The sequence below is a fragment of the Mixophyes fleayi genome, chromosome 3, assembly GCF_038048845.1.
Source record: "Mixophyes fleayi isolate aMixFle1 chromosome 3, aMixFle1.hap1, whole genome shotgun sequence".
Classification (NCBI taxonomy): Eukaryota; Metazoa; Chordata; class Amphibia; order Anura; family Limnodynastidae; genus Mixophyes; species Mixophyes fleayi.
Window position 1 is genome coordinate 348001724 of NC_134404.1, and position 15589 is coordinate 348017312.

General features: G+C 48.4%; 1 protein-coding gene across 1 annotated transcript in view; it reads right to left on the reverse strand.

The window, feature by feature from the left end:
• Window positions 1-42: 42 nt before the first annotated feature.
• Window positions 43-15589, reverse strand: part of LOC142145047 (solute carrier family 22 member 7-like) — a 42988-nt gene continuing 27441 nt past the window's right edge. Inside the window, exons 9-10 of the mRNA XM_075204511.1 lie at window positions 1918-2124; window positions 43-401 (exon numbers count right to left, since the gene is read on the reverse strand). Of these exons, the coding sequence (XP_075060612.1) occupies window positions 236-401; window positions 1918-2124 (373 nt within the window). The 3' untranslated portion in view covers window positions 43-235. The remainder of the gene's footprint in view (window positions 402-1917; window positions 2125-15589) is intronic.

The following is a 15589-nucleotide window of genomic DNA, read 5'->3' on the forward strand; positions in this document are numbered from 1 at the left end:
TCAGTAGTAATCTGTCAGATAGTAATAACAGTGTGAGCTGGACACATTACAGACCTTTATTATTAAACATTCTTCATTGACTCAAACACAATCTAAATCTTTGACCTCCATCATAGGGAGAGTATGAACAGGACAGGAGTAGCCTATGGCTGGTCATGTCTGGAGAATCGACTCTAATCAGGTTGGTTGGACTTTGGTCGGTGGTTGAAGATCTGGTGAGAGCTGCTCGTCCTCCTTACGATACATTTAAGCTGTCTGGAGAAGTAGATTCCCCAGTTTGGCCAGGACCGGAGTTGGTGTCCCTGGATTGTTGGACTATGTTCTCAGAGACAGAGATTCTCTGGTGACCATTTACATACCTAGAGATGTCTCCGTCTGTGGCAGTTGTGAAATTCTGGTTTCTGCAGACAAAGGGAAGGAAACAAATGACAGAAACAGTGTAATATATAGCAGGCATACAGTGCCGAGATAGAATGATACGAGGTCCTTTCTTCTACAAGATGCTATCAGCCTGATCCTATCCCAGGGAGTTGGTTCATCGCACTGTCTATTAATTAACCTAATAATTAAAAGTGCACATAGTGCATGCAAAATGCATCTATACACTTGTTGCTGTACCTGTACTATGTACGTATCAACCAATTTTGAGAGTACTGTATGCAAACTCATCCTGCACGTTCCCAGAACCGTGGGACATGGCCGTGATCGCAGCCCTGTTTGCTCCATCTTCGAAGGCAAAGGACACTGACTACAGCCTATGATTTCTGGGGAGAACGGGTCAGGTTTTTCGTAGTAAATTTACAGTAGGGGCGTGCCAAACTCAGGCGCGCGGAGCAGTGTCCAAATCAGTTCCGGCCATCTCAGAGTTACTTGTTTTCCTGCCGTATCTCTTGCTCTGGCTACAGGGCCAGTCTAAGTCCTGATCAGCAGTGATGACAGGCTCGTCTGCAGCTATAACATGTGTCTGTAATCAGGAGCAACTGTAACAATGTATTTTATGCTCAGTAGATATTAAGAAAATCCTAATAAATGTATTTCATGAAGAAGAAAAAAGGAAACACCCCCCTTATTCTTTTGTGCAACTGTTTCATCATTAATGACTATTTTATTACCATGTGACATTAATTCAATATTATTTTTTCTGTGTGCTCTTTGTCGAATTTATAATCCACATATGTATTGGACGTATCTTGTAGCATCTTGTGCAGTAGAGCAGAGCGGACCTAGACCCCATCAAGAGCGCTCGTATCTTGATGAATTCAGGAGAAGGCAAAGCCTATATACATTTATATTATACTAAGTACACGTTGCACTAAGAATAGGTGTCTTGATGAATCAGACCCCTAGACTATAGATATACGCTCTGGCACAAAGTTGTAACCATCATCATCATCATCAGCTAGGAAACTTGCAACAGGCCTAAGGGAACCGCAAAGTTATCTGTAAGTCAAAATCAAACACATGACTGAGGGGTGTGATTGACTTGTGTCTCTACTTACCAGTGAATGACCCTGACCCACCTCTCCAAGTACAAGTGGAGGCAACCTACGTATTTTTACGTGGCACAACTGGACTTGCCTCCAACTCCAAATCCGGCCACTGTATGTAGTGGGAATCTATGTGTAGTTCATTTTTATCCTAACTATAATATAGCAAAGCACATAATCTAATTTATATCCAATGAAATATCCATCACTGGCCAAGACCTCAACTGTGAATCCAACAATCTTTGCAGAGCATCACTGTTACCTAGGAGACTGCAGGACAATACGGTCTTCTGAACATTAGTGATATAAACCAGAGAAGCTCTGCCCACCTAAGCAGCGATATACAGATGGCAAAAGACTGGACAGATTCACCTATTAATCCAGGTTTATTATTAATTATCTATAAGACGTTGGTCTGGTAAAATTTTACCTGCACAGTTCTACTTCCTGGATGGTCTCAGGTAACTGGATACAACACGTCTCCGTTAGGAAGAAGGCAGCAGTTCCGGATACCAGGGACATGCAGCTAAACACCACAGGGGGCAGAAACACCCAGAAATCGTCCAGCAGAATCACCAGAGGTGACACCGAACTGCCCAGACGTGTCATGAAGGAGCAGAACCCCATCCCGGTCTGTCTGCAGAGAGAAGATAGTGATATATCCAGACAGAGCAATGTATTTCCACACTCAGCTGTTATATTACTATGAGTTTCATGTCACCGTTCATTACCAATTGTGTTTGCAACTAATATCTAATTATATCTATAATATATTCTGTACTGTGTAATAAGGGTGTTATGACAGGATGGACCTCCTGTGCCACCCTGTTTGTTGTTGCTGGGAAACGGCTGGGCTTACTGTGCCACCGTTCCCTTTCGTTATCCCAAATGCACCCTCTCACCAGAGCCAGATTTAGACCTCATGGTGCCCTAAGCAAGATATTGGTTTGGGCCCCTCACACCCCCCCCCCCCAGACACCCCCCCCAGCCTCCCACACACCCCCCCCCCAGCCCCCCACACAAAAACACATGAAACAATCCATAGCCTTATATTTTTTGTAGCATAGCATATACCCCTATAGTTAAGTAGAAGGGTAAACTTTGTACCGCCGCACATCACGCTGCTCCTCCTGCATCACCATGCGGCCCCTCATTACTGTCCCTCTCATCACACAGTGCCCTCCTTTATCATTACACTGCATCACACTGTGGCCCCTCATTACTGTCCCTCTCATCACACTGTGCCCCTCATTACTGTGGTCCCTTTATCATTACACTGCATCACACTGTGGTCCCTCAATACTGTCCCTCTCATCACACTGTGCCCTCCTTTATCATTACACTGCATCACACTGTGGTCCCTCAATACTGTCCTCTCATCACACTGTGCCCTCCTTTATCATTACACTGCATCACACTGTGGTCCCTCATTACTGTCCCTCTCATCATACTGTGTCCTCCTTTATCATTACACTGCATCACACTGTGGTCCCTCAATACTGTCCCTCTCATCACACTGTGCTCTCCTTTATCATTACACTGCATCACACTGTGGTCCCTCAATACTGTCCCTCTCATCACACTGTGCCCTCCTTTATCATTACACTACATTACTATTATTATTATCATTTATTTGTTAGGCGCCACAAGGTTTCCGCAGCGCCGCACATAGTACAAACAGTAGACTATACAGGGTATAACAGTACAGAACAATAAACAAAAGTACCAATACTTCAGAAACTCCAGGCAGATGCAATAGACACGGAGCAGAAGAACGGGTAAGGAGACAGGAGGGGAGAGGGCCCTGCTCAAGCGAGCTTACATCCTAAGGGAGGGTAAACAGACCAGGCACAAGAGGAGCCGGTTGAGGGAATGGGAGAGAGGGGAGAATGAGTGGAGGAGATGGGGGTTAAGTGGACGGGTGGTAGGCTTTGAGAAAGAGGTGAGTTTTCAGTGCACGTTTGAAGGAGCACAGAGTAGGAGAGAGGCGGATGGAGCGAGGGAGGTCGTTCCAGAGAAGGGGGGCTGCACGGGAAAAGTCCTGGATTCTGGAATGGGAAGAGGTGATCAGAGTGGAGGAGAGGCGGCGATCATTGGCCGAGCGCAAGGAGCGGGTGGGACCACATCACACTGTGGTCCCTCATTACTGTCCCTCTCATCACACTGTGCCCTCCTTTATCATTACACTGCATCACACTGTGGCCCCTCATTACTGTCCCTCTCATCACACTGTGCCCTCCTTTATCATTACACTGCATCACACTGTGGCCCCTCATTACTGTCCCTCTCATCACACTGTGCCCTCCTTTATCATTACACTGCATCACACTGTGGTCCCTCATTACTGTCCCTCTCATCACACTGTGCCCCTCATTACTGTGGTCCCTTTATCGTTACACTGCATCACACTTTGGTCCCTCATTACTGTCCCTCTCATCACACTGTGCTCTCCTTTATCATTACACTGCATCACACTGTGGTCCCAGCAGTTAAAGAATAATGTCCATGGACCCCATATTTTGTCAAAGGATCTACCAGAATTTAGAATTATACTGGTCATACACTCCATGCGATGAATATTAAGCTCAGTGGTTGAAGTGGAAGTTTAGAAGTGGCGGTATGAATAATGTAATGGGAATGTAAACAAGTGAATGGAATTTTATTATTTTACAATGAAGGCAGTATGAGAAGTAGCGGTATGGCCGACTACAATATACACCCGACTTCCACCACCGCTTACCTTTCAATTCACACAAATTGTACTTTTTCTTTAACTAAACTTAGGTATTAATCATAATTAACATGTTAAAAAACTGCAGTTCATGGTTAGCAAGCCCAGTAATAAAAAAACAGCAGTCTCCTATCACTACCACGTCACAGACCGTCCGCCACTACAGTTACTGACTGCAGCCCTCTACCTACAGAAACATGAAAAAGTGCTGGAATGCAATAATTATGTTAATATGTCAGTCTTCTGCATGAATCCCATAGTGCAACATTTAAACAAGTCAGACCTCCTCATAATATAAATCCCACCAGATTCAGGATAGTTGGCAGACTGTCCTGCTCTCTCCTACCTGTTCTCGTCACTTTCACGGTTTGTGGCTGCTGGTGTCTTTAGATCAGCTTCTGCTTGTCTGGATCCTGGAATGTTGGAGGCCCTATTTGGAAAAAAAATGGGTACACGAAATTTAGTAAACTACAACCAGCCCCAGTGTTAAAGTATAGCACCCACATTTTATAAGTAGACCTCCCTCCAACCAAAACATTAAATTAATAGCATACACATTTAATAAATAGACCTATTTCCCTCCAACCAGCTCCAACATTAAATTAATAGTGTTAATATTTAAAAAATAAACCTATTTCCCTCCCACAAACAGCCCCTCATACACACACATAATATACATACACTGGCTTCACATACACATAATATACATACAATGGCCCCCCACACACACATAATATTCATACAATGGCCCCTCACACACACATATTATATTAATATAAAGGGTGCCTCTTTTCATTTTGAGGTAAGAGGTGTCAGGATTGAGGCAGCGGGTCATGTGAGGGAATAGATAATGAGCACGTGTCATGGGGAATATCAAAGAAAAGATAGTGAGTGTTGTAAGGGTATTGTTGGCTGAGGAGGGGCCGTGTGGGAAACAGACTTCTACCTCACATGTCCCCTCTGCCCAGCACCTTTAGCCACACATTCCCCCCCTATGCCCTGCAGCTTCCATCACACATGCCCCCCCTGCAGCTTCCATCACACATGCCCCCTGTGCCCTGCAGCTTCCATCACACATGCCCCTCCTGTACCTTCCATCACACATGCCAACCTTTGCCCTGCAGTTTCCATCACATATGCCCCCCTTGCAGGTTTCATTACATATGCCCCCCCTGCAGGTTTCATCACATATGCCCCCCCCCCTGCAGCTTCCAAGTACCCTTCTTACCTTTTTGCACATGATGACAGGAACAGAAGAAATGAGGGAGCTCCTGCACCGACCACTGTAGATTTCCAGCAGCCCGCTTTCACTGTGTACCATGTGACCGCTGCGATCACATGACCCTGATGCCATACACTACAGGTATATAGCCACCACTGCCTCTACCCCTAGTTCTAACACCAGCCCCTCCTCCGATTCGCGGAAAACCCCCCCTCGCGGGGTTGCAGTGAATCGGGGGAGGGGACGAAATTTTTTTTTTTCTTCTCCCTTGTCCCCCCCATCTGTGCCCCCTGAGAGCCGCTAGGCCCTAGGCAGGTGCCTAGGTTGCCTAGCGGTAAATACGGCCCTGACTCTCACCACAGTGGGAGGGGCTTACAAATGCTGCCACCACTGGAATCCTTACTGGCATCCATTACCGGGTTTCTTCTGGGTAACTGAAGCTGGTAGTGTACCCCATTACTGGTGTACCTGGGCTGGTACCCCTGACCTCTTCCTATGGATCAGTGTTGCTGTGGATGGATCCCCACCCTGGCCTATCACACTGACCAGAGTTGCTGGGTAGCGGGCAGAGAGGTGATACTGGATGCTGGGTCCAAACCTCAGAAACAGCCGGGAACGTATTATATTTTGGGTCTAATATGTAGGTCACAGGGATAGAGAAGTTTCCAAGCAGGTCTTTGAAGCAAATGATGTTTATTTGCTCACCCTGGTTGAAGGTACCGGGCAGCAGATCAGAGGAAGCAAGAAGAACAATTTTCAATACAAGACAGGGCTTTTTATACAGATTTGTACACAGCCTCACAGGGTAAGCCAGCCCCCTGAGGTCTGAGCTATTTTTAGAATCAGGATGCAATTTGTTTACCAAAACATGGATTTACATGCAATGCAAAGCTAACAATATTTACACTTATCTGTGATATCCAAAAACTTGAAGTCATTTCCCTACTCCAAGACACACAAAAGACTTCCTCAACAATGGCTTATTGTACCAGATATATAATGCATTTCCTCTAGCAAAGTTAAAACAAACAAATTTCTTCCCCTGGTCTCAGAAATAAAGATATCTCCTTTACCAACATACACACAATATCAAAAATAAGTACATTTGCAATTATATAAATAAGCGTCCTGCGCTATTTCCTTTAAATAAATTTATACCATAAATTATTTATAAGTGATCCAGTCACACTCCCCCCCCCTACCCCCTTGTCCATGCTGCAACCAGCGTGCCATGTCCCAACGATTTGGTTCCTGGTCCCACAGTTCTTTGGGTTACCAGGGGTGACCCAGAGGATCCGGCTCTTCCTGCCGAGACAGTCCATCCGCATTGCTGTGAGCCTTTCCTTGCTTGTGAATTATGTGAAAGTCATATCTGCCATTTTCCCCTGAGGTGTGTTGTAGCCACTTTAAAGGACTATGATCAGTCACCACAGTAAAATGTCGCCCATACAAATAAGGTTGAAGTCTTTGGGTTGTGGGCCGGGGCCAGTATCGGATTGCCTCTACTTTAGCTCTAGCTTAACCCTACCTCCCCCACATGATGACCCAGGCACCCCCAGGCACCCACTGACATCCCCATTTGTCTGCTCTGATGGTCAGACCCACCTACTGAATTTTCTCCAACACTTGCCCTACATGTTCAGATGATCCTCCTAGGATTTACTAAAAACTGCAATGTCATCCAAGTACGTCTAAGCAAATCCTTTACACCCTTCCAGCAGGTAATCAACCACACGCTGGAAGGTAGCTGGTGCATTCTGCATCCCAAATGACATGGACTTAAACTAGAACAGGCCAAATGGGGTGATAAATGCCGACTCAGGGGTCAGCGATATCTGCCAATATCCATTGCTCAAGTCAAAGGTGGAAATATACTTTGATCCAGCTAACACATCTAACACAGCGGCAATTCGGGGCAGGGGATAGGCATCAGACACGGTCACCTCGTGCAACCAGCGGTAGTCTACACAAAACCGGGTTGTCTCCATATCGTCAGTCAGGATACGCTGCAGGGGGGTCTATGTTGGGGTGACTAGGGTCAGTCAAAGTGGAGTCAGTCAACAGGAGGTCACTGTGGTCTGCTATACTCACTGCCAGAGCTGGCATACTGCTAGGGAGAGGAACATAACCGGGAACCCCACAATATCAGGTTAGGAGGAGACAGCAGCCTCTGCATTGCTAGGGGACGTATTCTTTCCAGAGGCAAAGAGCTTGCTGTTTCCTGAAGAAATAGCAGCTGTGGTCTTTTCCTCTGGGCTGGGTTGTGCAGGTGTAGATCCTGAAGACTGTAGTTTAGCAGCTGGGCTGCAGGTATTAGAGTTGAGATATGTGGTCACAATTCCACCCCCAACATCGTTGCCCAAGATCACATCAGTTGGGAGGTCATCCATAACGGCAACATCTCGCAACTCCTGGCCATGTCCCCAGTCCAGATACACCTCTGCAACTGGCACTTTCTTCTCCAGTCCATCTGCCACAGTAACTTTGGCAGTGCGACCCTGTGATACTGCTGCAGGTTCAATAAGATGGGGTCTCACAACAGTAATTCACGCCCCTGAGTCTCTAAGTCCTTTACTCTGCAGGGGTCCCACTTGGACTGGCTGCAGGTTCCTCCACATGTTTTTGGGGGTCTTTTTGACAAACAAATGACTCTCTCTGCTGAGTCAACTTCAGACACGCCACAATCCATTGGGCTGGCAGGGGTAGAAACAGTCTCTACTGGCTCACCTTCGTCAGTTAAGCAAGTTAGCCGGGCCCCAGGACTCGGATTAGGGGCACGAGTCTGGGGTGCTGGGGCTGTGGTACAGTCCATCCTTAAATGACCGATTTTCCCGCAGCTGTAGCACTTTTTCTCCAGCCTGGGCTCCTGTGGTCTCTGATTACTCCCAGGGAGAGGACGGAGCGGTGTCTGGCAAATGGTACCCGAAGGGTTAGGTACTTGCTTTTGAAGGTGAGTAGAAGAGGGGTGTCCCCCTGATTGTACAGTCCTTAGGGGTTGGCTGTTAACCTGGCGCTTCTGCCAGTCTGGCCTCACTGCCACATATTGATCCTGCAGCTGGGTGGCTGCTTCCAGGGTGCCTGGCTTCCTGTCTAGCACCCATTCTGTCACCTCCGGTGCACACCGTTGGTGAAACTGTTCTTGGCACATCAAGTATATTACCTCATCCACGGTCTGGGCACCTGCTCCGCGCACCCACTTCCTGGCAGACTCCCACAGCAGGTTGGCAAACTCCTCATGGGTGGTCTGTAGGTTCCGGGACTTTAGACGATAGGTCTCTGGGGTAAGAGTATACCGTTTAAGGAGTGCCCTTTTCACTATATCATATTCCACACAGTCCTCTGTGAGCACCCCACGGTAGGCCTCCACTGCACATCCTTACAGTGTGGGCACCAAATGCTGAACCCATTCCTCTCTGGATACAGCGTGTAGACTGTATGTCACGGGCACTAGGAGTTTCTACCCAGGATTCACCAGGTGTGATTATGCTTACCAGAGGGGTGGAGTTTATCACAACAATCCTATAGGCAGTATGGTGAATGGTTGAAACAGTACAACAACTTAGGATAAGGAATGTCAATGGAGAGTCAGCGACTTGCAGCTATGCAGCAGGAGAGTCAGTGACTTGCAACTATAATGCGGAGATAGGTATAACAACTGATGTGCAGTGAAGACTCGTGCCAGTGCAGGTGGGTAGCGGGGAGAGTCAGTGGTCTGCGGATAGCAAGTTGTACCACTCTGTGATGGGAAGACTTGTCTAGGTGCAGGTAGGAGCGGGAGCGTCAGTGGTCTGCAGATAGCAAGTTGTACCACTGCGGTGATGGGAAGACTTGTCCAGGTGCAGGTAGGTAGCGGGAGCGTCAGTGGTCTGCGCATAGCAAGTTGTACCACTGCAGTGATGGGAAGACTTGTTCAGGTGCAGGTAGATGGCGGAATAGCGGGTAGTCTGTAGCGGGCAAGTTTACCACGGATGAGCAGAGAGGACTTGTCCACAGCAAAACCGATCACACGAGCAGAACACAGGAAACACCTAGGAGTCTCAAGGGAATGAGAACCAAGAACAGGCAACGATACTAAGGACACAGATGCCTTAAATAGTGAGTGGTGATTGATTCACCAATAGGATTAAAAGCAAGGTTTTAAGTTCAAGAGTCCTGCACATGCGCAATCCAGTCAAGATGGTGGACGCCCGCGGCTTAGGACAGGCGCCGGCAGGAATGAGAGAGAGCCACGTACCAGACCAGAGGCACTAACCGTCCGGTGAGTGACACTGTAAGTCCTTTCAAATACCTGCAGGTGCCCATCAATATACCCAACACAGTCCTCAAATTTAGGGCATGGGGGGCGTGACCTGGTGACCATACTAGGCAGATGTGATCTGGCACAGCTCCGAGTTTTTCGGGGGGTAGTTTACCAATTACTGGGGCTCTCCCCGCTAATAAGTGGTAGCCCTGCCACTATTGGATTGGGCAACGTTTGAGGCACCTGTTGACTCCATCTGAGCCACTCAGAGATCATCCAAGTCCCCACGGAGCCCGAGGCCTACCCAGGCACTCCCACTGTCTGCCCCGGCTCAGCCACCCACAGGCCCTGTACACAAAGTGCCCCCCTCCCCCCCGGATCCAAGCCGGCATCCTCCTCACCAGATCTGTGGACTGACGGCGGCAGCAATGGCACCAGGGTCCACCGACAGAGAATCCCGCGGTGATTGCCCACCATACTGCAGGCTGTGGTCCGGACTGTCTCCTGCCCGTCATCTGCCATGGCTCAGCTGCACACGGAGTCAACGTGCGGAGAGTTGCCTCCTCTGGCTCCATCAGAGCCCTGACCAGTGACCTGCATATCCTCCAACGCCCACCGCAATGAGACCCGCCGGGACAATTCCCCTACCAACTACCCGCTGAGCTCCGGCTGGCACATACAGTGGATCTTACCTGGCAGATCCCCGTTCGCTGCTCCCGATCTCTGCAGTCATCTTCTCTGGTCAGCAGCGTCTGGAACTCTGGTAAGAGGCTGGGTCCTTCCTCCTGCCTTAGTCGGCGTCTAACAGCTGCCTAATACATTACACGGCATTCAGTTCCAGCATCCCTATACAACTAACGGGACACTGCCCTCCTGTGGCCGAAATTAGGTACTGCAACCTAGACTTAAATCTTGGTTTTTGTGCAAAATTTCATCTCCCCTCAGTGTCAACTCTCCTCACTATATTACTGCATCGATTTCACTGGGGCTGCACTTTTTACCTTTTATAAGGAGCAGCGGGCCCACCGCCCCTGCAGGCTCTAAATGATCTAACCACCGACTACATGCTGACAGGGGGAGGAATCTCTTTTACTTTGATGTTCTGCTCAATTTGTCTGTGAGTCTCCTCAACTAAGTGGGCTCGTTTGCATTTTACTCTCATACTCTAATCCGGGGCGGCTGTCCAGCAAACCTTTTCTCTCCTAACCATATCCTCCTGCACCATGCCTAAGGGCAAAAAGACCCACTCCAAAGGCCTTCCTCAGTACTTCACAAAGCAGAAGACACCTACCTCCCGATCTGAAAGAGGCGACTCTCCACATACCTCCACGGACTCTGACTTTGATGAGGATGACACTGCTCCTATCACTAGACTGGATTTCATGACTCTAATTAAAGAAATGAAGGAACTCAAGTCTTCTGTCCACGCGGAGGTACAAGCCGCCCTCCACTCACTGAGAGCAGAAGTAACCTCTATTGGGGAGCGTACTGACGAGGTAGAGAGGAAACTAGAGACGGTCATGACCTCCCAGAATGGAATGGAGGAAGACATCCGGCATATCCGCAACGACCTGTCCTCAATTCAAGAGCAACAGGAAGGTATGGATAACCGGGGAAGACGGAACAATATACGTATCAAGGGCATACCTGAGTCAGTCGAGCCTCCGCAGCTTGACCAATACCTTAAGAGGCTTTTCTCTCAGCTTGCCCCTGAAGTCCTGGAGGATCAGCTGCTTTTGGACAGAGCTCATAGGGCACTAAAGCCCAGATCGCCCGACCAAAACCAACCCAGGGATGTTATTCTGCGCCTCCATTTCTTCACTACTAAGGAGATGGTCCTGAGGGGTGCCAGAAAACTGTCTACACTCACGTATGAAGGCCACACCTCGCAGATTTTCCAGGATCTTTCACCGCTCACTCTAGCCAGGCGACGGGAGTTAGCCCCTGTGACGCAGATTCTAAGGGCTCGCAACATACGATACAGATGGGGCTTTCCCTTCCGCCTTTTTGTTTGGCATCAGGAGCATCAGGTCTCTGCAAGATCTCTTCCCAAAGCTCAAGCCCTCCTCCAGCATCTGGGCATTGCACCGGAGTCCACCCCTGGTGCCTCGCAAACATCGGCCACAGAGACTTCCTCGGCTACTCCGCGGCCTCACTGGGCTCCTAGAAGTGAATGGTCCACGGTTGCACGCTCTTCCACTTCCCACAGGCCTTCCTCTTAAACTCGGAACTGTTCATGTCTTCAACTGCGAGGGTAGATCTATCTATCTAGGAGCGAGTGCATGCAGACTTCTACAATCCACTGGTCACTCCCACAGGTGGACACAGAGGACATGCAACAGACCCGCTCTTGGTCTCGCCACCAATCAGTCTTCCTGTTTCATTGTTTAGACGCTTTGGTTAGGCTGTTTCTCTCTTTTTATCCACTACAGGTTGTTTAACAAAAATGAAGCCTCCCTTGTGTGTCGTTTGTACGGGCCTCCCTGTTCTCCTTTATATACCTACATGCAGGCCTGTTTGATTTATACTTTTATATATTTATACTTTTATTATAATTTTTGTTTCTCAGTATTACTTTTTATGTTATTATCTTGCCATTGCGCTCTCCCTCTGTTTGAGATCTTGTGGCTGTGTTTCTCATTTTGCCTGTTTGCTATTGTGGTTTTTTTTCCTTTTCGTTTTGAACTGACTTGCTTTTGACTTGCTCCCTTCTCCCCCCTGAGCTCACTAGAGACTTGTCACGTCTCCCCCCCTCCCCCTGTCAGCGTCCCTTTTCGCGTCGCCTGGTTTATGTTAGCCAGTTGCGTCCCCCATAGAGCTTCCTGCTCTCAGCTGGTCCCCAGATACCGAAGGTATCGCTCCTTTTTCCCCACCAGCTTCATGGGCGGGTGTATTGCACCACACCCGACCCTTCCTCCTCCACCCTTTTCCATCCCCTCCATTTCGGCCATACCTATTTTCCCCGGGTCGTCACGTTATCCTATCACCTCAGACTGTAACCTTCTCGCCACTCAGCTCCTGTCTCTCTCACTTATCCTACCGCCCCTAACTTTCTCATGACCCTCCGTCTTGTATCCTTTAATGTGAAAGGACTTAACTCTCCCCAAAAACGAGGCAAACTCTATACATCCCTACAGGCTCTTAAAGGGGATCTAGTATTCCTACAGGAAACCCATTTTGTTAAACATCTGCACCCAGAACTAAGGTCCAAACGATTTCCTCTCACTTTCCATGCATGTGACTATACTCAGAAGAGACGCGGGTGGCTATTCTTTTTGCACGCCACCTCAATTTTGAACTACAGGACACACATAGCGACAAGGAGGGCAGATTTCTCATCCTGATAGGCAGCTTGAATAATCTACCCTGCACGCTGGTCAATATTTATGCCCCTAACCAGGACCAGCATAAATTCTTTAGACGCCTAAGTAATTTGCCCCGATTACCTCCGATCGTTCCTCGATAGCTCTGCGCCCTTCCTCCTTTACGTGGTGGATCATGAATCTCTACTTCATGATAGCAACATGGTGACCCATCTTAACTCCATCTTATCTGAATATTTTGAAACTAATGACTCCCCAGACATCTCACTCACGACCCTTTGGAATGCCCACAAGGCGGTCATTGGGGGCCATCTTCTGGCCCTGGCATCCAGTGCTAGGAAGGAGAGACTTGCTAAAACGGTCCAACTTACCACTTCCCTACAACAGCTAGAAGGACAGCATAAGGCCAACCCTGACCCTATCGTTCTCCAACAGATAATTAAAGTACGGGGCGAGCTTAACCTTTTACTCTCACACAGAGTGGCCAATAAACTAAAGTGGTTAAATCAACGGTACTACGAAAAGGTAGACAAGGCCGACAAACTCTTGGCCACCCGGCTTCGTACCAAAATTTCAGCTCGTAATCTCTTGGCTGTTAGAGTGCTAGTATATGATCAAAAAAAGATTCGCTCCGCTATCAAGAGTATTATCTAAAATTATACAACCTCCCACAACCTTCTAACGCGGCTGCCCACCAGAAGCGAAAAGAATGCATAGAGGAGTTTTTATCTAACGCACACCTCCCTAAACAGTCCTGTCAGGCTGCCACTCATCTTAGTGAATGTATTACTTCAGACGAGGTTGAACAGGTAGTAAAGGCGCAGAAGGCTGGTAAGGCACCTGGGCCGGACGGGTTCTCGGCGGCATACTATAAGAGGTTTGCGGTCCAGTTGGTCCCCCGCCTGTGCACCCTTTTTAATTCCATCCTTAAAGGAGCCTCTGTGCTAGCTATCGCCCGATATCTCTTCTCAATAATGATGTAAAGATCTACACTAAGATTCTCGCCAACAGACTCAATTCGGTACTCCCCTCCCTAATTCACTACGATCAGGTGGGTTTTATCCCTGATAGGCAGGTCTCCCAGAGTCCGTTTAGCTCAGCTCAAGAAACCCACAAATTCTGGAGGTAGGGGATTCCCTGACCTGAAGGCCTATTACTGGGCGGCCCATCTCAGTTCTGTGGTTACCTCCTTTGCTCCACCGGCCTCCGCGTGGGTGGATATAGAAGCGGCCTACCTCTCTCTGCCAGCCCTCTCAGGTGTTTGGGGTCTTCCTAAACAAACTAGACTTGCTCTGATTAAGCGATTTCCTACTCTACTATTTGCAGCTCGGAACTGGGAGACCTGCAAAAGCCATTTCTCCGTCCCTCCAAATTCTCTGAACATTATGCCCCTATGGCACAACCCTGCCTTCTCACCCGCTGGGCTTCGGTCCTTCTCTCTAACATGGATCGCCTCGGGCATCCGATTTGTTGGTGACCTTTTGGACCAAGGAAGACCTATGACTTATGACGCTAACCGCTCCAAATACCCCAGTCTAAATCCGCCATTTTATCAATACCTACAGATTAGGCACTTTGTCTTCTCTCTCCTGTCGCGCGCTTCACCTTCACTGATCTCACCATTTGAGACCCTCTGCCTTTCCTCACCTCTTCGAAGAGGCATGATCTCTTCAATATATAGTCTAATTCTCGATAGAATAGTGGTCCCTCGAAGTGTCCATGAACGAGAGTGGGGGAGGGACCTGGGTTTCCCCCCGGAGGAGGACTGCTGGGAGACCATCAGAGCGAATGTAGCCTCTAGTTCCATCTCTACATTAATTAAGGATAACGCATATAAGATACTTTACAGGTGGTATCTTACGCCTGATAGACTGGCTAAAATGTACCCAACTGCCTCCCCTGCTTGCTGGCGGGAATGTGGTCATAGAGGCACCCTCTTCCATATCTGGTGGACTTGCCCGCCCTGTTATTTCCTCCTTCTGCGATAGGGTGACTACCCTCCTTTCCTCTCTTCTCCAATACCCCTTTCGGAAAGACCCTTGGTCCTTTCTCCTCTGTTGCCCTATACAAAATGCTGATGTCCAATCTGCAAAACTGCGCACATTCTGGCGGCCGCCAGGTGCCTGATAGCCAAATCCTGGAAAAGCGCAGCGCCCCCCCCCCCCCCCCCCCCCCCGCCTCCCCCCCGCGTCTCCTCTCTAAAAACATATGTCTGGTTTATTGCTAGCATGGAAAAAAATCACCCTTCACCTGCAAGATAAAGATGACAAGTTCTACCAAATCTGGGCCCCTTGGTTGCACCAATAATACCCCCAACACTCGCCCTCCCATAAATGGCCTAGTCCATACCGAATACTTCTGTTTATAATATCCCTGTAGGCTAAGCTATGCTCCCTGATATCTGAGATTCCTTTTGACCTTGTCTTACTATGGCAGATGACCCCCACCTCCTCCAGCCCCTCCCTCCCACCTTCCCGCTACCTTTCTAATAATATGGATAATATGGATGTGCCAATATAATTTTTCATTCATGTATTTTGTTTTGTTATGTATAGCAATTACTGATATGCTTTGTGACAGTGCTTG